This window comes from Dreissena polymorpha, chromosome 1 (assembly GCF_020536995.1).
Source record: "Dreissena polymorpha isolate Duluth1 chromosome 1, UMN_Dpol_1.0, whole genome shotgun sequence".
Classification (NCBI taxonomy): domain Eukaryota; kingdom Metazoa; phylum Mollusca; class Bivalvia; order Myida; family Dreissenidae; genus Dreissena; species Dreissena polymorpha.
This window is the reverse complement of record NC_068355.1, coordinates 93,974,196-93,995,858: the sequence shown is the minus strand read 5'-3', so window position 1 is coordinate 93,995,858 and position 21,663 is coordinate 93,974,196. Positions and strand designations below refer to the sequence as shown.

The 21,663-nt window shown below is 36.5% G+C and overlaps 1 protein-coding gene across 1 annotated transcript in view; it reads right to left on the bottom strand.

Annotated features, from left to right (window-relative positions):
• Positions 1-21,663, bottom strand: part of LOC127837491 (uncharacterized) — a 42,086-nt gene that overhangs the window by 7,151 nt on the left and 13,272 nt on the right. Inside the window, exons 5-10 of the mRNA XM_052364663.1 lie at positions 18,506-18,608; positions 14,674-14,789; positions 14,144-14,216; positions 11,271-11,438; positions 8,368-8,532; positions 2,065-2,302 (exon numbers count right to left, since the gene is read on the bottom strand). Coding sequence (XP_052220623.1) covers positions 2,065-2,302; positions 8,368-8,532; positions 11,271-11,438; positions 14,144-14,216; positions 14,674-14,789; positions 18,506-18,608 — 863 coding nt within the window. The remainder of the gene's footprint in view (positions 1-2,064; positions 2,303-8,367; positions 8,533-11,270; positions 11,439-14,143; positions 14,217-14,673; positions 14,790-18,505; positions 18,609-21,663) is intronic.

Here is a 21,663-nt window from a genome sequence, read left to right as displayed (position 1 = left end):
TCAGTACTTGCATGACTTTTGCTGTGAATACCTAGATCACATACAAGCTCTCGGTACTTGCATGACTTTTGCTGTGAATACCTAGATCACATACAAGCTCTCGGTACTTGCATGACTTTTGCTGTGAATACCTAGATCACATACAAGCTCTCGGTACTTACATGACTTTTGCTGTGAATACCTAGATCACATACAAGCTCTCAGTACTTACATGACTTTTGCTGTGAATACCTAGATCACATACAAGCTCTCGGTACTTGCATGACTTTTGCTGTGAATACCTAGATCACATACAAGCTCTCGGTACTTACATGACTTTTGCTGTGAATACCTAGATCACATACAAGCTCTCAGTACTTACATGACTTTTGCTGTGAATACCTAGATCACATACAAGCTCTCGGTACTTGCATGACTTTTGCTGTGAATACCTAGATCACATACAAGCTCTCGGTACTTGCATGACTTTTGCTGTGAATACCTAGATCACATACAAGCTCTCGGTACTTACATGACTTTTGCTGTGAATACCTAGATCACATACAAGCTCTCAGTACTTACATGACTTTTGCTGTGAATACCTAGATCACATACAAGCTCTCGGTACTTGCATGACTTTTGCTGTGAATACCTAGATCACATACAAGCTCTCAGTACTTACATGACTTTTGCTGTGAATACCTAGATCACATACAAGCTCTCAGTACTTGCATGACTTTTGCTGTGAATACCTAGATCACATACAAGCTCTCGGTACTTGCATGACTTTTGCTGTGAATACCTAGATCACATACAAGCTCTCAGTACTTGCATGACTTTTGCTGTGAATACCTAGATCACATACAAGCTCTCGGTACTTGCATGACTTTTGCTGTGAATACCTAGATCACATACAAGCTCTCAGTACTTGCATGACTTTTGCTGTGAATCTTGTTCTGGGAAAAGTGGGCTTAATGCACGTGCTAAAAGTGTTTCAGTAGATTAGCCTGTGCAGTATTCACACGTTTATCAGGGACAACACTTTCTGTCTTAACTGGTTTTCTGATTAGGCAAGGCTTCCTTTAAACCAAAATTTCATACATTCAGAAAGTGGCCTCCCTGATCTGGAACTACACTTTATGCAACTTCATTAAGCCCTGTTTTCCCAGAACATGGCTAATATATTCATTGGTTACTTGTGACTGTGGTTCCTTTGTGCAGGACAGTATGTATATGATACAATATACCATGTATTCTTCACCTAATACCCTTCTCTTGGTTATATTACCCTCTTATTAATTACCATTCAATCTCACCCCATGCCCATTTATTCAATGCCCTTAAATTGCTTTAAACATGTAATTTACAATCACAATGAGGTATAAAGTAAAACAATTATAAGAGTTTTCTACAAAAAATAATTATATACAAATAAACACCAACAACTGGACTTGTATTGAGAGCTTTTGCAACAATGTAATGTTGCCACAGGCATTTATTGGGGCTTATACAGAATAAAACATTATCATATTACATCACTGAATGCTTATAAACAGATCAATACTTAATATTATGCCTTGTTTCATAAAAGTAAAACTTAAACATAAGAAACATAAGAGACAGTTAGATTATTGATCATATTGTATATACAACTTGCAATCAATATTGGTCACTGTTAGAAAGCATTCATATTACAAGGTATACATGTATTTAACTAGGAAATAAACATTTCTGTTTACTGGAAAACACCATATTTATAAGCAAATCAAGTCATTAGTTTCATATCTTATGAATTTTATCTTTAAAATAAATTACAAGGAATGTTTAATGAAGTGATAAATCTGAATGAAATATGAATAGTTTACAGCAGGTAATTATTAAAAATACATACTGATGTTCTGCAAGTCTTGTGCAATGTTTTTAAGCCTCACAACATTAACTTAATTTTTATACCTAACCAATCATATATGGTCAAAACACCATAATTTGGAATTATCATTTAAGGGTTTAAAGTATGGAAACAATTTCTTAACCAATTTTGGCAATCCTTTTCTCAATACTACATTTTTGCAATAGGTCCCACACCTTTATCCTTGTCATACACCATTTGTATTAGGTCGTGTAAGCGGTTGTAGATGGCCTTCTGAGCTTGTGCTGACTGCTTGCGCTTGTACTCTTCCAGTGCTTGTAGATCGTAACGCCTCAAATCAGGTGCAGTGACGGGACGCTCTCTAATGAAGCCGCCTTTTATACAGTGAACCATCTTTTGTGATCTAGAGACTTCCGTCCGTAAACCTTTGTAAGTCTTTTTTTGATGACTAGTCTGGAATATAAAACTGATACCATTATAGAAACAATCATATGAAACAAAATTTCTTTATCAGAAATACTTCAATCCTCAACGATTTATAATAGCCTGAACAGGATAATCAAGGACAATACTTTCCACTTGTATTGATTTTTTTTTAAAGGAAGTCTCTTCTTATGAAAATAAAGTTTAGACTGAAAGTCTCATCCCTGATTAGCCTGTGTGGATTGCACAGGCTAATCTGCAAGAACACTTTAAGCAAAGGCATTAAGCATGGTTTTCCGAGAGAGGGGCTCAAATCTTGTATGTCCCTATATCAGGAGTCAGAAATCAAATCTTGCATGTCCCTATATCAGGAGCCTGAAATCAAATCTTGTATGTCCCTATATCAGGAGCCTGAAATCAAATCTTGTATGTCCCTATATCAGGAGCCTGAAATCAAATCTTGTATGTCCCTATATCAGGAGCCAGAAATCAAATATTGTATGTCCCTATATCAGGAGCCAGAAATCAAATCTTGTATGTCCCTATGTCAGGAGCCTGAAATCAAATCTTGTATGTTTCTATATCAGGAGCCAGAAATCAAATCTTGTATGTCCCTATATCAGGAGCCAGAAATCAAATCTTGTATGTCCCTATATCAGGAGCCAGAAATCAAATCTTGTATGTCCCTATATCAGGAGCCAGAAATAAAATCTTGTATGTCCCTATATCAGGAGCCTGAAATCAAATCTTGTATGCTTCTATATCAGGAGCCAGAAATCAAATCTTGTATGTCCCTATATCAGGAGCCAGAAATCAAATCTTGTATGTCCCTATATCAGGAGCCAGAAATCAAATCTTGTATGTCTCTATATCAGGAGCCAGAAATCAAATCTTGTATGTCCCTATATCAGGAGCCAGAAATCAAATCTTGTATGTCCCTATATCAGGAGCCTGAAATCAAATCTTGTATGTTTCTATATCAGGAGCCAGAAATCAAATCTTGTATGTCCCTATATCAGGAGCCTGAAATCAAATCTTGTATGGCTCTATATCAGGAGGCTGAAATCAAATATTGTATGTCCCTATATCAGGGGCCAGAAATCAAATCTTGTATGTCCCTATATCAGGAGCCAGAAATCAAATCTTGTATGTCCCTATATCAGGAGCCTGAAATCAAATCTTGTATGTCCCTATATCAGGAGCCAGAAATCAAATCTTGTATGTCCCTATATCAGGAGACTGAATTCAAATCTTGTATGTTTCTATATCAGGAGCCAGAAATCAAATCTTGTATGTCCCTATATCAGGAGCCTGAAATCAAATTTTGTATGGCTCTATATCAGGAGCCTGAAATCAAATCTTGTATGTCCCTATATCAGGAGTCTGAAATCAAATCTTGTATGTCCCTATATCAGGAGCCTGAAATCAAATCTTGTTTGGCCCTATATCAGGAGCCTGAAATCAAATCGTGTATGTCCCTATATCAGGAGTCTGAAATCAAATCTTGTATGTCCCTATATCAGGAGCCTGAAATCAAATGTATTTAATAAAATAATATTCAAACCATTTTGTAAATAATTACTCTATGAATCCAACAGAAAGAGAACAAAATAACAAACTATCTGCACACTGTAAGCATGCACTTTTAACTTTGCAAGCAAAAAATGTAAGAAGTGTAAGATTACCATATCAAAATGCATGTAGATTCATGATACACAATTTTGCTTGTAATGCAAAATGAGCTGTTGACAATTAACCTTAAACAATAACTTTTCAACATTTAAAACAAAAATGTATTTACAATGTCAAAACTAGCTTTAGTTATTACATTTTTAATACTTACAGTCATAAAAGCAATAAATCAACCATTATAACTTAAAGGCAAGTTATTCACATACACAAATGTACAATAGTTAAATAGCACAGTAACTAAAGTGACCATGACATTCTGTTTACTATGCATATACACTTACACTAACAACAACACATGTAAACACTTGGTCAATACACTTACACTAACAGCAACACATGTAAACACTTGGTCATAGAGTTGTATTCAAATAAGCACAACAGCATGCACACATTAACTACAACCTGCATCTATTGATTAAGAAAAACCACACCATCAGCAACATTAGCAGTGTTTTCTCTATAGTGTACATTTTTTGGCATGGCTGTTAAAACCAGATTTTCACCATAAGTGATCTTTACATTATGCACCAGCAGACCCGAATAAATACACTCCATTCATTCCATTGGCTGATTTAAGAATAATCCCGCAGAACATTCGCAATATCACAGCGTCTTTTAAGTATATGTATAGGATGTAACATGGGGAAATGTGGATTACTCTCTGCATGTTTATTTTGGCCAAGTTACAATTCGATGTCCAAGACTTTCAGGGTCAGTGCTGGCTCAGTTCATAGTCAGCGGAAGACAAAATGTACTATTAATAAACGCCTTATGTTGATAACACAGTATTGCTTTCAAGTTATTAAATCACATACAATTTAGGGAAATAAATAAATGAAAAACTATTGGTTAAAGCTATTTGTCTTGAATTTCGAGACAAAACTACTGAAATAGTAGTGTCCATGATAGACGGGAAATCATTTGATTATCTAGAAATACATGTCGGAGAATCTTTCCTGCAAGCCAGTATTGGCTACCATTATGTTATTGGAAAGTATAGCGGTTTGATGTTCCATTTACAAGACGTTATGAGATTTTAAGAAATTCATGTCATGCAAAAATGGGCCTTATGCAATATGGTGCCCTCATAGCCCCAGTCCTGCCTGCATATCCAGGCAGTCAAGATATGCATACTGAAGAGGATACTCAAGTGATACCACAAAACCTTGCATGCTGTTTTTAAAGTCGAAAGCGTATCCCCTGAACAGTTTGCGCAAGTGCGCTGGCTAGGCTTGAGCTACACTGACCGCATGTGCCAAAAGACCAATTTTTGCATGATGCGGATGTAACAGCGTTATTATAAAGTGTTTAAAGAAAACTTTCTCTTAATCTAATAATTATGAAATATTTTGATGACAAAGAAATTAATTCATAATTAGGAAACACATATGATGTGATCACACAAATTGAAATTTGTATATACAAACATTTAAATGTGGTTTTATATACATGCACTTCACGACGAAGATATGCTAATTTTACATGACAAAAACAACACAACAATACCTAAACCTTTGTTTTTAATTTAATAACTTTAACAAGAAAATTTATTATTTCAAGGTCAGGATATACACCGCATTTCATAAAAAATATATTTAATGTTGCTAATGTCACTGAAATTCTATACAAGAAAGTCAGACAGGACTCCAAAGTTTTATCAGTTCCAATAGAGAAAACACTAAGCAACATTTAAAAGTCTAGCAAAAACAAGAAACCGTCGGAGACGGGTGATGCTCCCTAAAGGTTTGTTTGGTCACAATATTGCACTATATATTCAGATAGAAGGAAACGTCTTGAGGGCACAGTAGTTGGGGAGACAAGAATTTTTTTATAGAAAATTTCAGGGGGACAAGAATTTTTTTATAGAAAATTTCAAAGGAACATAACCGACCAGAACCGGCTGATAATATGCACATCTCCTCTTGGTAGTGAAGCTTCCCATAAAGTTTCATTGAATTCTGGTCATTAGTTGCTGAGAAATAGCCCGGACAAAAATTGTGCACGGACGGACGGACACGCTGACAGACAGACAAAGCGGCAACTATATGCTTCCCCCAAAATAAATTTTGGGGGAGCATCAAAATCAGAACACTACTGATTCTCCTTATATTTACAGGATGTCTTTTTCCAAATTACAAAACATATTTTAAGCATGCAAAATGTTGTCAAATAAAGAACCTTCTGGTAGATTATAAAGAGAACCCATATGTATCAAATGACATCATAGTTAGCCATCACATTTACCATAGCTTGCTTGTGATGCAGGTAATAGTCTGATAAGCAAGTGTCCTGAAATTATCATAACAACATCTGTGAACAAAATGATACATTTATTGTGCTTTATGATTAAAAAGATAGTTTAAATAAAAACTTCTCATGATCTTTAAAGAGTTGCCCCCTTTCTTCGTATGCAAGGAAATATCCACCAGTACATGCATGATGCTAAATTACAATTGCATTTTGCTTTGTTGTATTGGAAACAAAATAACTCAATCTTCCATTCATCATTATGCCTTTTCCATCAGTTAGTTCAATATTGCTTGAATAGTCCGTTATAATGTTTACTCGACTATGTAAATCCTTTATTCTTGTGAGTAAATGACAAATGCATTATTTCTGTTAAATTGTTCACGAAGCTATCTTCTTGTTGCTTAATTGATCTTTCTTTGCATAAACTGCGTTATAACACTACAAGGAACCAATAAGAATTTGGCTTTCCATCTAGCACCAATTATTGTACAGCCAGACAACTGTGGCAAGCGTACGATAATTCCCAAGGTGTAAATAACTTTTGTTGAAATAATAATAATTGTGTCCAAGCTGGCTATGCTTATTTTACCCTCCGCAAAAGAGATGTATTTGTGTAGAATAGTTAATTATTAAATAACAACCACATGGTTAGTTGGACCATGTGGTTAGTGGGTGATACTCATGTGAGTTAATGTATGTGAGTGTTTATATGTTTGTGGGCGAGTGCCCTGTGTTTGTTTCTGATGTGGGTGTTATGTGTGTTCATCATGCAGATTTATTGCATTATTGACAGATGTTAATGAGACAAGAGCACCGCATAACGGGTGCTAACGCTCGGCTGTGGGTGCAGTTTTGAATAAATAAAAGCTTGTCAGAATTTTTTTTAGAGGTCACAGTGACCTTGACCTTTGACCTAGTGACCCAAAAATGGGTGTGCGTGTAGAACTCATCAAGGTGCATCTACATATGAAGTTTCAAAGTTGTAGGTGGAAGCACTTTGATTTAAGGCGGCCATGTTTTTTCACCGATCTGAGCCATTTTCAAACTCGTCCGAGATATCAATAAAACCAATGTTTTGACCAACTTTCATGATAGTTGGGTAAAAATTGTGACTTCTAGAGTGTTTACAAGGTTTCTCTAATAAAGGTTTGATAAAAATACACGAAGATTGGGCATAAAATTTGACTTTACAGTGTTTACAAGTTTGTTTGTTTTTTTACCTAGTGACCTAGTTTTTGACCCAGCATGACCCAGTTTCGAACTTGATCGAGATATCATTGGGACAAATCTTCTGACCAAGTTTCATGAAGATCGGACATGAAAAGTGGCCTCTAGAGTGTTTACAAACCAAATGTGGACGACGGACGGATGGAAGACCGGTCACAAAAGCTCTCCTGAGCAATCAGGTGAGCTAAAAAATGACAAAAATAGTCAGTGGTTTTATTGTCAACACGTAACTTGGAGTTTGATAATACCAACTTTTCTGATTCTTCGATTAATATGAATTGAACATTACAAATTATCATGTAGCTTATTGCTAGAAACTTGTTGACTTGCTTGTGTAATTACTTGTGAAATTGCAAATGTAGTTACTAGAGTAAAGTTTTCATGTACTAATAATAAAGTGATACAAACTTTAATCCAGATTGAACCATATGGGTGAATATTTATTTTGGAAATATGCGATTCACACTCATAGATTAATGACAGATGCAATAAAGTAACTAGTATGTGTCACCAAGTGATGTAAAGAAGCACAAAGACACATGAACGATGCTTTATGTTGGTTACAAATAGCATGATGCAACAAGCATTTGTAATATACCAACATGCAATTGTAATATGTCAATATGAAATTGTTATGAAGCAATATCAATTGTCATTAAGCAATATGCAATTATCATTTAGCCACATAAAATGACTGCCCGATATTCCCTTTCATAACTTTGTGATCCTCATTACAAAATGCCCCCCTTACAACCAGAGCAGGTGGGGCGGGTATATATTATTTCTACAACAAAATGTTTGGATTTTCAATAATTCAATATAATTTTAGAATTATGGAATAAAGCCTTTGCACAATTTAGACCTGAGTGGTCTCATGTTTGCAATGTCTTTTGCCGTTTAAATGCACTTTATAAACATCAACTTACAACTTCCACTCTGGAGTCCCCACTGACCACTGTAAGGTCCTTGAACTTGGACGTCTTTGAGACCTTGGTGTCTGGGAACTCCCATTCCTCTTTTAGATAGCGAGCATCCAGACGACTGGCTTGCTTCTCATCATGGTGGGCAAGAAGCTTATCAAAGTCTACCAACTGAAATCAAGGTGGGAATGAATCTTGTAAAAGTCTACCAACTGAAATAATAATGTAAAAGAAGCTTGTCAAAGATTACCACATGAAATCCAAATGGACAAGCAGCTTGTCAAAAGTCTACCACATGAAATCACAATGGACAAGTAGCTTGTAAACATCTATCACATGAAATCACAATCAACAAGCAGTTTGTCAAAATCTACCACATGAAATCACAATCGACAAGCAGTTTGTCAAAGTCTACCACATGAAATCACAATGGACAAGCAGTTTGTCAAAGCCTACCACATGAAATCACAATGTACAAAAAATTTGTCTAAGTCTACCACATGAAATCACAATAGAAAAGCAGCTTGTCAAAGTCTACCACATGAAATCACAAATGACAAGCAGCTTGTCAAAGTCTAGCACATGAAATCACGATGGACAAGCAGCTTGTCAAAGTTTAGCACATATAATCACAATGGACAAGTAGCTTTTCAACATCTACCACATGAAATCACAATGGACATGCAGTTTGTCAAAGTCTAGCATATGAAATCACAATGGACAAGCAGCTAGTCAAAGTCTACCACATGAAATCACAATGAAAAAGTGGCTTGTCAAACTCTACTACATGAAATCACAATGGAAAAGTAGCCTGTCAAAGTCTGCCATTTGAAATCACAATGGACAAGCATTGTTAAACTCTACCTGTCCATATGAAATCACAATAGACAAAAGCAGCTTGTCAAAGTCTACCACATTAAATCACAATGGACAAGAAGCTTGTCATAGTCTTCCACATTAAATCACAATTTAAAAGTAGCTCGTCAATGTCTACCACAAGAAATCACAATGGTAAAGTAGCTTGTCAAAGTCTAGCACATGAAATCACAATGGACAAGCAGCTTGTCAAAGTCTACCGCATTTAATCACAATGGACAAGAAGCTTGTCAAAGTCTACCACATTAAATCACAATTTAAAAGTAGCTTTTCAATGTCTACCACAAGAAATCACAATGGAAAAGTAGCTTGTCAAAGTCTACCATTTGAAATCACAATGGACAAGCATTGTTAAAGTCTACCACAGGAAATCATAATGGACAAGTAGCTTGTCAAAGTCTACCATATTAAATCACAATGAACAAGCAGCTTGTCAAAGTCTACCTCATAAAATCTCAATGGTCAAGCAGCTAGTCAAAGTCTACCACATACAATCACAATGGACAAGCAGATGGTCAAAGTCTACCACATAAAATCACAATTGACAAGCAGTTTGTCAAAGTCTACCACATAAAATCACAATGGACAAGCAGCTTGTCAAAGTCTACCACATAAAATCTCAATGGACAAGCAGTTTGTCAAAGTCTACCACATAGTGATACAATCACAATGGACAAGCAGTTTGCCAAAGTCTACCACATAGTAATACAATCACAATGGACAAGCAGTTTGTCTAAGTGTACCACATAGTGATACAATCACAATGGACATGCAGTTTGTCAAAGTTTACCACATAGTGATACAATCACAATGGACAAGCAGTTTGTCAAAGTCTATCACATAGTGATACAATCACAATGGACATGCAGTTTGTCAAAGGCAAACAACTGAAATTAATGTGTACAAAAATACTGTCAGAAATTTCAAACTGAATTTATGGTAGGTAGGGATCTCATCTACCAACTAATATAATGGTTGCAACAAGCTTGTCAAATTACTACCAACTGCAATCACACTGGGCAGGAAGCCTGTAAAAGTCTACCAAACTGAAATGGGGCAAAATCAATAAGCTTGTAAAAGTCTATCAAATGAAACAATAATTTTTAATATTAACAAAACTTAAATTTTCAATAGGGAACAACATTTTTTAGAAGATTAACATATTTAATAATTCTTTATAAAATAAATGTCTATTATACATTGATATTACCATATAAGACTTCAATACAGGGACCAGGCCAGGATGCTCAGTTTTGAGAGCGCTGCACCTCAAATCTGAGGATCAACAGTTAGATTCTCAGCCCATCCACATGACTTATGTAGTGATCAGTCATGAGGTCCTTTCTTTGACTGATTTAAGTAGTGCCATTCTGAGGATCAACAGTTAGATTCTCAGTCCATCCACATGACTTATGTAGTGATCAGTCATGAGGTCCTTTCTATGACTGATTTAAGTAGTGCCATTCTGAGGATCAACAGTTAGATTCTCAGCCCATCCACATCACTTATGTAGTGATCAGTCATGAGGTCTTTTCTACGGCCATTCTATCTGATTTAAGTAGGGTTATTGTCAGCTACTGGCATAAGAATGGTAACCAAGCTACACATACAAAAGTGAGCTGGTAAACTGACAGACTAATACGACTGAAATACTGTTGAAAACGGCAAAACATCAAACTAAACAAACAGACATAAATTGCAAGTATATATTTATATCATTTCATCAAACTTAAGTATAGTTTATGCTTAATATAGAGTATAAATATATTAATGAATTGTTGAACGAAGTTAAAACATGAACATTAATATCACAATATAACTAATAGCTTCTATTTGCTTTTTATTTGGAAACATTTACTACGCGTTGTAAATAAAAGTTCATAGACATTTTTTTTGTATACAGAAACATAATTATTGATCACCAAGAGTCACATTTTAATTTTTTGTTTCTAAGTTATTAGAGAATATGGGTGTTCTTCTATTGAACATTAAAATTTGTCAAGTTATTCAAGCAGTTGTACCCAGTAGCTTACTTGATGTTTGGGTACATCCAGAGAGAGACCAGTAGGAATTTTCTGCTCATATGTATTGACTATATATCTCCCACTGCCATTGTTCACACTGCTTCCTGCCCTGCCCCTTTCACATGGGGCCGAGTGACCCCTTGGCTTAATACTCATCGCAATACCCCATACACAGATCTAACACATCAGTCCTTGATGCAGCATTAAAATTTATGGACTTTTGCACATGTATGTTACCATCTTAAATTTCTACCAGTGTACACATTGTTGTACTGGTCCAAGCATTCATTTACCTTAATTGAGACAAATTGGTAAAATGAATGCAAACACTTTTAAATGTTGTGTTGCGTTATTAAAATTGGAACTCTATTTACAATAAGTCCAAATGCAAATATTAAATTTGTACGTGCAATTAAGATCGCAGGAAGTCTAGGTTTATCAAATAACATTGGCACATATCCAAATTTACACTGCACAGTGTAATATACTCATTAAAAATTAAATATATATACATATTTATATACATAAAGTATTATTTTTGCTTGTTTTTTTATCTTAATTGACTCTTGTCATACAAGAAAAGCTCATTCACACATTCCATGTTTGCATTCCTTATTCCATTAATATCATAAAATAATACCAAAAGCTAAGCATTAAAAACAGCTCATCATTACTACAAATAATTAACACTGCCAACTCTGTGGATCACAAAAATAGCGTTAAAAATACTAATAGCTTTAAAGTCAGGCATTTAATATTGATTGAAGTTCAATAGAATGATATTAATCATCTGAGTCAGGTATTCTGTGGGAAATCTTTTTATACAGAAGTCAGTGGACAATAGGTTGAGGTACTAACAGCTCTATCCATTGTTAAACGTGCATTTGACTATTAAGTGCCTGTTTTATCTGACAAAACATTATCATCATATCAGCATGACCATATGATCGATGTTAAATATTCACAAAAACTTGATAATCATTTGACATGCTTAGTACTAGTACTTGAACAAAAAAAGGAAATATTAATGATAGACATACTAATCATGTTTAATATAAGTCAATAGTCAATAGTTCACATATTTTGATAAAGCATGGCAATTATCAGTGTTTTCATGCCATTCTTTTTTTTTCAGTTCTATCATATTTATAGATTTTGTTCATTTTTAGCACATTTGACTCCAAGTCAGCTCTATAATACCGGTTTTGGCATTTGATATATCTCAATTGAATGGTAAATTGATACAACTAATTGAGGTATGTATGATATTGCTTCATCATTAAAGGGTTTGTATAATGATTGATTCCAATCTCTTGTGCTAGGTTTATTAGGGCACCAGCCATAAGGCATTCTTGTGTTAGATTTAACATAACTCAATAGCTACTAGAGCTTTGTTACAGACGTGACGTATACCCCCACGTGCCGCAATGACTCAAACTATTTTGCATGCTGTCTTCACAAAACAAGAGAAGCTAAGTTATGGCGATTTTTAAGAATTATTATGCCATTATCATTTATGGCTATTTTTGACCTTTGAACTCAAAGTGTGACATTGACCTTGGAGATATCGACATAATTCTTTCGTGCGACACACCGTTTAATGATGGTGATTGAATGATCTCACAATGAACGACATAGTTATGGCCCTGTGAAGCTCATCTATGGCCTTTTTTGACCTTTAAACTCAAAGTGTGACCTTGACCTTGGAGATATCAACGTAATTCTTTCGCCTGACACACTGTCCAATAATGGTGAACAAATGTGCAAAATGATTTTAAAATCTCACAATGAACAACATAGTTATGGCCCAGACAAGCTCATTAATGCCTATTTTTGACCTTTGAACTCAAAGTGTGACCTTGACCTTGGAAATATCGACGTTATTCTTTCACGCGACACACTGTCCAATGATGGTGAACAAATGTGCCAAATGATTTTAAGATCTCCCAATGAACGACATAGTTATTGCCCGGACAAGCTCATGTATGACTATTTTTGACCTTTGAACTCAAAGTGTGACCTCGACCTTGGAGATATCGACGTAATTCTTCCGCGCAACACACTGCCCAATTATGGTGAACAAATGTGCCAAATGATTTTAAAATCTCACAATACATGACAAAGTTATGGCCCGGACAAGCTCATTTTTGGCCATTTTTGGCCTGTGAACTCAAAGTGTGACCTTGACCTTTGAGATATCGACGTAATTCTTTTGCGTGACACACTGTCCAATGATGGTGAACAAATGTGCCAAATGATTTCAAAATCTCACAATAAACAACATAGCTATGGCCTGGACAAGCTTTCGGGACAGACCGACAGACAGACTAACCGACTGACCGAGCGACCGACAGACAGACTGACAAATTGACTCCTATATAGCCCTTATTACCATTGGTAATGGGGGTATACAAAGATTAAATGAAGCTCTCTCATGCCAGTACTAGGTTTGATGCTGCACCATAAATAGGGTATTTGAATCTGCATCCTTGAAATAGGTCTGTTATATCAACATAACAAAGCTCTCTCCTGTATGGTTTGATAAGAAAACATGCATTTCAATCCTACAATTGGTACACAACATATGTCAATATAATATACATGTAATACCAACAACATCAATCACATTTAAGAATGATAACATTAAAAAAGATCCCAACAATTTGGAAAGTTTAGTGAGAAAATTTATGTTTTTAAAAATACTATCAGAATAGCATACAGTTTGGATCCTGATGAGACGCCACGTTCTGTGGTGTCTCATCTGCATCCAAACTGTTTGCAAAGGCTTCAAAATTCGGTTCCAGCACTGAAAGAGTTAAAGGATGGACTTACAGTATCTGATGTAAGATAGGGCAGTTTCACAGCATGGGTGGATATCCTACCTTGAATAGTTCATTCTCCATTTCAAACAGCTCATAGCCCTTCTCTGGAACATAACTCTGATACACTTCTGCCCTGAAAACCAAGCAAACTCATAATATATTTATGCAATTTTACAATATGTTAGTATTAAAATAAACCATCATATGAAAATAACTTAAGAATCTCAATTCATTAAGACTAAAACATACAGTTGTATTGTTTTATTTTTTCATTTATGTATAAACCTGCAGCAAAGAGTTAATATCCAATGGTTATAATTGTGTTACCTTTTTGATGCAGGTGTTTATTAAAGTAAAGGGCCCCGTTCATTGAAAACCTTCTGTTTTGGAATGATCTCCTATTCTTGTTCATATCAAGGCATGGCTACGAAGAATTTGCTAAGACCATTGTGCTATAATTCCTACATATCATACATCTAAACTGATGTTAACTGGCAAGATAAACAACAACAAAATTTATGTAAATCAGTTTTTTATTTATTTTCATGTTTTCAAAATTGGTCTAATGCAAGGCAACTGGTTGTACCAACCAAAGCACGAGGTCTATAAATTCGTACAGCTGAACACGACCAGGTTCATCAAACCGATCCCGACTGTGCTTGATTCTATGCATCAACTTCAGTGGAGAAATCATCAAGTTACACATCTGAAAATGTGCACAGACACAATGCATATCACTATGAATAACAAGAGCACCGCATAACGGGTGCCACGCTCGGCTGCGAAAGCTTGTCAGAATATTTTTTTTTTTTTTAGAGGTCACAGTGACCTTGACCTTTGAACTAGTGACCCAACAAGAGATGTGTTTGTCAGAAACACAATGCCTCCTACTGTGCCACATTGAAATAAAATTTCTATTTATTATTATTTCTATATATCTCTTTGGCAGGTATAGAAATCATCTCCCTTTAAAGGTTATTACTTCCCTTGAATTTTGTCCGATCCAACCAGGGGGGGCGGGGGAGGGTCTCACAGTCAATTATGACCATGTCAGACATCACTGACAACCAAGGCCTGTGGGTTAAAAGAGATCATAACCAGAGTTGATCATGTATCTATGGACATAAGTAATGAACATCAAAGAAATTATAATTATATCATTTAAAAAAAACTTTGAAAAATCAATCATTTGGGTTAAAAATAATCAAAATAATAAATCTGTACAGTACTGTGAAAAGAACTTCAATTCTTGGTAAGGAAATATATAATATGAGATTTATAATTATATAAATTACTTCCCTTGAAAATAATTGTAACAAATCTCTATTTTAGTAGCAAATAATTAAAAGCCACTATACTGTGACTGTAGATTCACCACTCAAAATGTGCAGCTCCATGAGATACATATGCATGCCAAATATATAAATTGGCTATGTTCAATATTGGCTAATTTTCTCCCTTTTTTTAAAGCTTATTACTTCCCTTAAATCTGTATTTTTTACCATAGACCGTAAAGGATGACCTTGACCTTTTACCACAATGTGTTTGTCAGAAACACAATGGTGCCTACTGCGCCGCTTTGATTTATTAACAAAAATATATACGTGGGCAGGTCAGATAACTATGTCCATTTAAAGCTTATTACTTCCCTTGACTTTGTTTTTTCGACCCTAGACCTTGAAGGATGATGTTCACCTTGAAATGAGATACACATGCATGCCAAAAATCAAGGTGCTATCTTCAATATTTAAAAAGTTATGGCCAATGTTAAGGTTTTAGCACGACTTTATGGCGGACGACGAGCTGGCTATGACAATAGCTCAGGTTTTCTCCGAAAACAGCCTCGCTAAAAATAATTTTCTTACACAATTAGAGTGTGGCGTGTTTATAGTGTGTATTAAAATGTAAACAGAAACAAGTGTTTTTACTTAAATATTTATTTTTTATAAGTATAAAGTGGCATAATTCTGAGAAAATACAGGTTACAGTTCAGGAATATAATCAGTGGTCTCATAAAATGACTACAAAGGTATTTATTAATTTGAAATGGAAACCATCTATCTATAGGCTAAAAGCTACTGATTGAAATAAATATTACTGAAATTTCTACAAACTTAGCCTGCTTTTTACAAAACAAGAGGGCCAAGATGGCCCTAGTTCGCTCACCTGAGAGGAGTCGTTTCATTCAATCTTTAACAAATGTCAAACTTGACCTAGATATTGTCCAGACAAACATCCTGGTCAAGTTTCATCATTATTTCATCTGCGAGTCATGATCAATGTACCATATCAAGTTTCATGATCCTAGGCGTAAGCCTTCTTGAGTTATCACCCGGACACCATTTTTCTAAGTTGAGTCACCGTGACCTTGACAGCCATTGTGTGAATACATTTTTTTTGCACTGTGACCTTGACCTTTGACCTAGTGACCTGATAATCTATAGGGGTCATCTACGAGTCATGATCAATATACCTATGAAGTTTCATTAACCTAGGCATAAGCGTTCTTGAGTTATCATCCAGAAACCATTTAACTATTTCAGGTCACAGTGACCTTGACCTTTGACCTAGTGACCTGAAAATCAATAGGGGTCATCTGCGAGTCATGATCATTGTACCTATGAAGTTTCATGATCCTAGGCATAAGCGTTCTTGAGTTATCATCCAGAAACCATTTTACTATTTCAGGTCACTGTTACCTTGACCTTTGACCTAGTGACCTGAAAATCAATAGGGGCCATCTGCGAGTCATGATCAATGTACCTATGAAGTTTCATGATCCTAGGCATAAGCGTTCTTGAGTTATCAACTGGAAACCATTTTATTATTTTGGGTCACCGTGACTTTGACCTTTGACCTAGTGACCTGAAAATCAATAGGGGCCATCTACAAGTCATTATCAATGTACCTATGAAGTTTCATGATCCTAGGCCTAAGCGTTGTTAAGTTATCATTCGGAAACCATTTTACTATTTCGGGTCATAGTGACCTTGACCTTTGACCTAGTGATCTCAAAATCAAAAGGGGTCATCTTCGAGTCATGATCAATGTACCTATGAAGTTAAATGATCCTAGGCCTAAGCGTTCTTGAGAAATCATCCAGAAACCATTTTACTATTTTGGGTCACCATGACCTTCACCTTTGACCTAGTGACCTGAAAATCAATAGGGGTTATCTGCAAGTCATGATCAATGTATCTATGAAGTTTCATGATCCTAGGCATAAGCGTTCTTGAGTTATCATCCGGAAACCATTTTACTACTTTGGGTCACCGTGACCTTGACCTTTGACCTAGTGACCTGAAAATCAATAGGGGTCATCTGCGAGTCATGATCAATGTATCTATGAGTTTCATGATCCTAGGCATATGCGTTCTTGAGTTATCATCCAGAAACCATTTTACAATTTTAGGTCACCGTGACCTTGACCTTTGACCTAGTGACCTGAAAATCAATAGGGGTCATCTTCGAGACATGATCAATGTACCTATGAAGTTTCATGATCCTAGGCATAAGCGTTCTTGAGTTATCATCTGGAATCCATATTACTATTTCGGTTCACCGTGACCTTGACCTTTGACCTAGTGACCTGAAAATCAATAGGGGTCATCTACGAGTAATGATCAATGTACCTATGAAGTTTAATGATCCTAGGCCTAAGCGTTCTTAAGTTATCATCCAGAAACCATTTTACTATTTCGGGTCATCGTGACCTTGACCTTTGACCTAGTGACCTGCAAATCAATAAGGGTCATCTGCGAGTCATGATCAATGTATCTATGAAGTTTCATGATCCTAGGCATAAGTGTTCTTGAGTTATCATCTGGAAACCATTTTACTATTTTCTAGTTTACTAGTGACCTAGTTTTTGACCCAGCACAACCCAGTTTCGAACTCGGCCGAGATTTCATTGGGACAAAGCTTCTGACCAAGTTTCATGAAGATGGGACAAGAAATGTGGCCTCTAGAGTGTTTACGAGCAAATGTTTATGGACGGATGGACATACGACGGACAAAGACCGGTCACAAAAGCTCACCTGAGCAATCAGGTGAGCTAAAATGATACATAAGTTCTGAAAAAGATCAATAAAAACCCACATACGTTTAATTGAATAACCTAAGTACATGCAGATAAAGAGAAAAATAGTTGTTGTTTACCTAAAATTTATAAGTAAAGAAAGCATTAATGCTCTCAAATGCAGGTCCCAGACATAAGACTATGCGCAATGTCTCAACTGAATAAGTTACAGAAATATGGAGTGCTATATTCTAACCATAAATCTAAGTATGACCAAAATATTCCATGAATAGCTAAGCTAAAATAAATTTATACCTGTTGTCATTTGAGGGCATAATTCTTCAATCTGTTTATAATTTCCATATCAGTTAAAAAACAGGACATGATAAATTGAATGGCAATACCTTCAGTGCCCGCATCATCTTGTGCTGATCAATTACCATCCCTTTCATGTCGGGGGCTTCATATGCCTCGTATCCCAGACGTACATTGTAGAGGTCAGTGTACCTGAATACCAGCAAAGGTAAATTGTAGACGTCAGTGTAACTGAATACCAGACGCTCATTGTAGAGGTCAGTGTACCTGAATACCAGATGTACATTGTAGAGGTCAATGTACCTGAATACCAGATGTACATTGTAGAGGTCAATGTACCTGAATACCAGATGTACATTGTAGAGGTCAATGTACCTGAATACCAGCATAGGTACATTGTAGAAGTCAGTGTACCTGAATTCCAGACGTACATTGTAGAGGTCAGTGTACCTGAATACCAAAAGTACATTGTAGAGGTCAGTGTACCTGAATACCAGAAGTACATTGTAGAGGTAAGTGTACCTGAATACCAGAAGTACATTGAAGAGGTCAGTGTACCTGAATACCAGAAGTACATTGTAGAGGTCAGTTTACCTGAATACCAAAAGTACATTGTAGAGGTCAGTGTACCTGAATACCAGAAGTACATTGTAGAGGTAAGTGTACCTGAATACCAGATGTACATTGAAGAGGTCAGTGTACCTGAATACCAGAAGTACATTGTAGAGGAAAGTGTACCTGAATACCAGAAGTACATTGAAGAGGTCAGTGAACCTGACTACAAGACATACATTGTAGAGGTCAGTGTACCCGAATACCAGATGTACATTGTTGAGGTCAGTGTACCTGAATACAAGATGTACATTGTAGAGGTCAGTGTACCTGAATACCAGACGCTCATTGTAGAGGTCAGGGTACCTAAATACCAGATGTACATTGCAGAGGTCAGTGTACCTGAATACCAGATGGACATTGTAGAGGTCAGTGTACCTGAATACCAGACGTACATTGTAGAGGTCAGTGTACCTGAATACCAGACGCTCATTGTAGAGGTCAGTGTACCTGAATACCAGTTGTAAATTGTAGAGGTCAGTGTACCTTAATACCAGATGTACATTGCAGAGGTCAGTGTACCTGAATACCAGACGGACATTGTAGAGGTCAGTGTACCTGAATACCAGATGTACATTGTAGAGGTCAGTGTACCTGAATACCAGATGTACATTGTAGAGGTCAGTGTACCTGAATACCAGCAGACAGTCATTGTAGAGGTCATTATACCTGAAAACCAGATGTACATTGTAGAGGTCAGTATACGTGAATACAAGAAGTACATTGTAGAGGTCAGTGTACGTACATTGTAGAGGTCAGTGTACCTGAATACCAGACATACATTGAAGAGGTAGTGTACCTGAATACCATACGTACATTGTAGAGGTCAGTGTACCTGAATACCAGACATACATTGTAGAGGTAAGTGTACCTGAATACCAGACGTACATTGATGAGGTCAGTGTACCTGAATACCAGACATACATTGTAGTGGTCAGTGTACCTGAATACCAGATGTAAATTGCAGAGGTCATTGTACCTGAATACCAGATGTAAATTGAAGAGGTCAGTGTACCTGAATACCAGATGTACATTGAAGAGGTCAGTGTACCTGAATACCAGACATAGATTGTAGAGGTCAGTGTACCTGAATACCAGACGCTCATTGTAGAGGTCAGTGTACCTGAATACCAGTTGTAAATTGTAGAGGTCAGTGTACCTAAATACCAGATGTACATTGTAGAGGTCAGTGTACCTGAATACCAGACGTACATTGTAGAGGTCAGTGTACCTGAATACCAGCAGACGTTCATTGTAGAGGTCATTGTACCTGAAAACCAGATGTACATTGTAGAGGTCAGTGTACCTGAATACAAGACATACATTGTAGAGGTCAGTGTACGTACATTGTAGAGGTCAGTGTACCTGAATACCAGACGTACATTGAAGTGGTAGTGTACCTGAATACCAGACGTACATTGTAGAGGTCAGTGTACCTGAATACCAGACATACATTGTAGAGGTAAGTGTACCTGAATACCAGACGTACATTGATGAGGTCAGTGTACCTGAATACCAGACATACATTGTAGTGGTCAGTGTACCTGAATACCAGATGTAAATTGCAGAGGTCAGGGTACCTGAATACCAGATGTAAATTGTAGAGGTCAGTGTACCTGAATACCAGATGTACATTGAAGAGGTCAGTGTATCTGAATACCAGACATACATTGTAGAGGTCAGTGTACCTGAATACCAGTTGTAAATTGTAGAGGTCAGTGTACCTGAATACCAGACGTACATTGTAGAGGTTAGTGTACTTGAATACCAGACGTACATTGAAGAGGTCAGTGTACCTGAATACCAGATGTACATTGAAGAGGTCAGTGTACCTGAATACCAGACGTACATTGTAGAGGTCAGTGTACCTGAATACCAGATGTACATTGTAGAGGTCAGTGTACCTGAATACCAGACGTACAGTGTAGAGGTCAGTGTACCTGAATACCAGACGTACATAGTAGAAGTCAATGTACCTGAATACCAAATGTAAATTGTAGAGGTCAGTGTACCTGAATACCAGATGTACATTGTAGAGGTCAGTGTACCTGAATACCAGATGTACATTGTAGAGGTCAGTGTACCTGAATACCAGATGAACATGGTAGAGGTCAGTGTACCTGAATACCAGATGTACATTGTAGAGGTCAGTGTACCTGAATACCAGACATACATTGTAGAGGTCAGTGTACCTTAATACCAGACGTACATTGTAGAGGTCAGTGTACCTGAATACCAGACATAAATTGTAGAGGTCAGTGTACCTGAATACCAGACGTACATTGTAGAGGTCAGTGTACCTTAATACCAGACGTACATTGTAGAGGTCAGTGTACCTGAATACCAGACATTCATTGTAGAGGTCAGTGTACCTGAATACCAGACGTGCAATGAAGAGGTCAGTGTACCTGAAAAACCAGACGTACATTGTAGAGGTCAGTGTACCTGAATACCAGACATACATTGTAGAGGTTAGTGTACCTGAAAACCAGACTTACATTGTAGAGGTCAGTGTACCTGAATACTAGACATACATTGTGGAGGTCAGTGTACCTGAATACCAGACGTACATTGTAGAGGTCAGTGTACCTGAATACTAGACATACATTGTAGAGGTCAGTGTACCTGAATACCA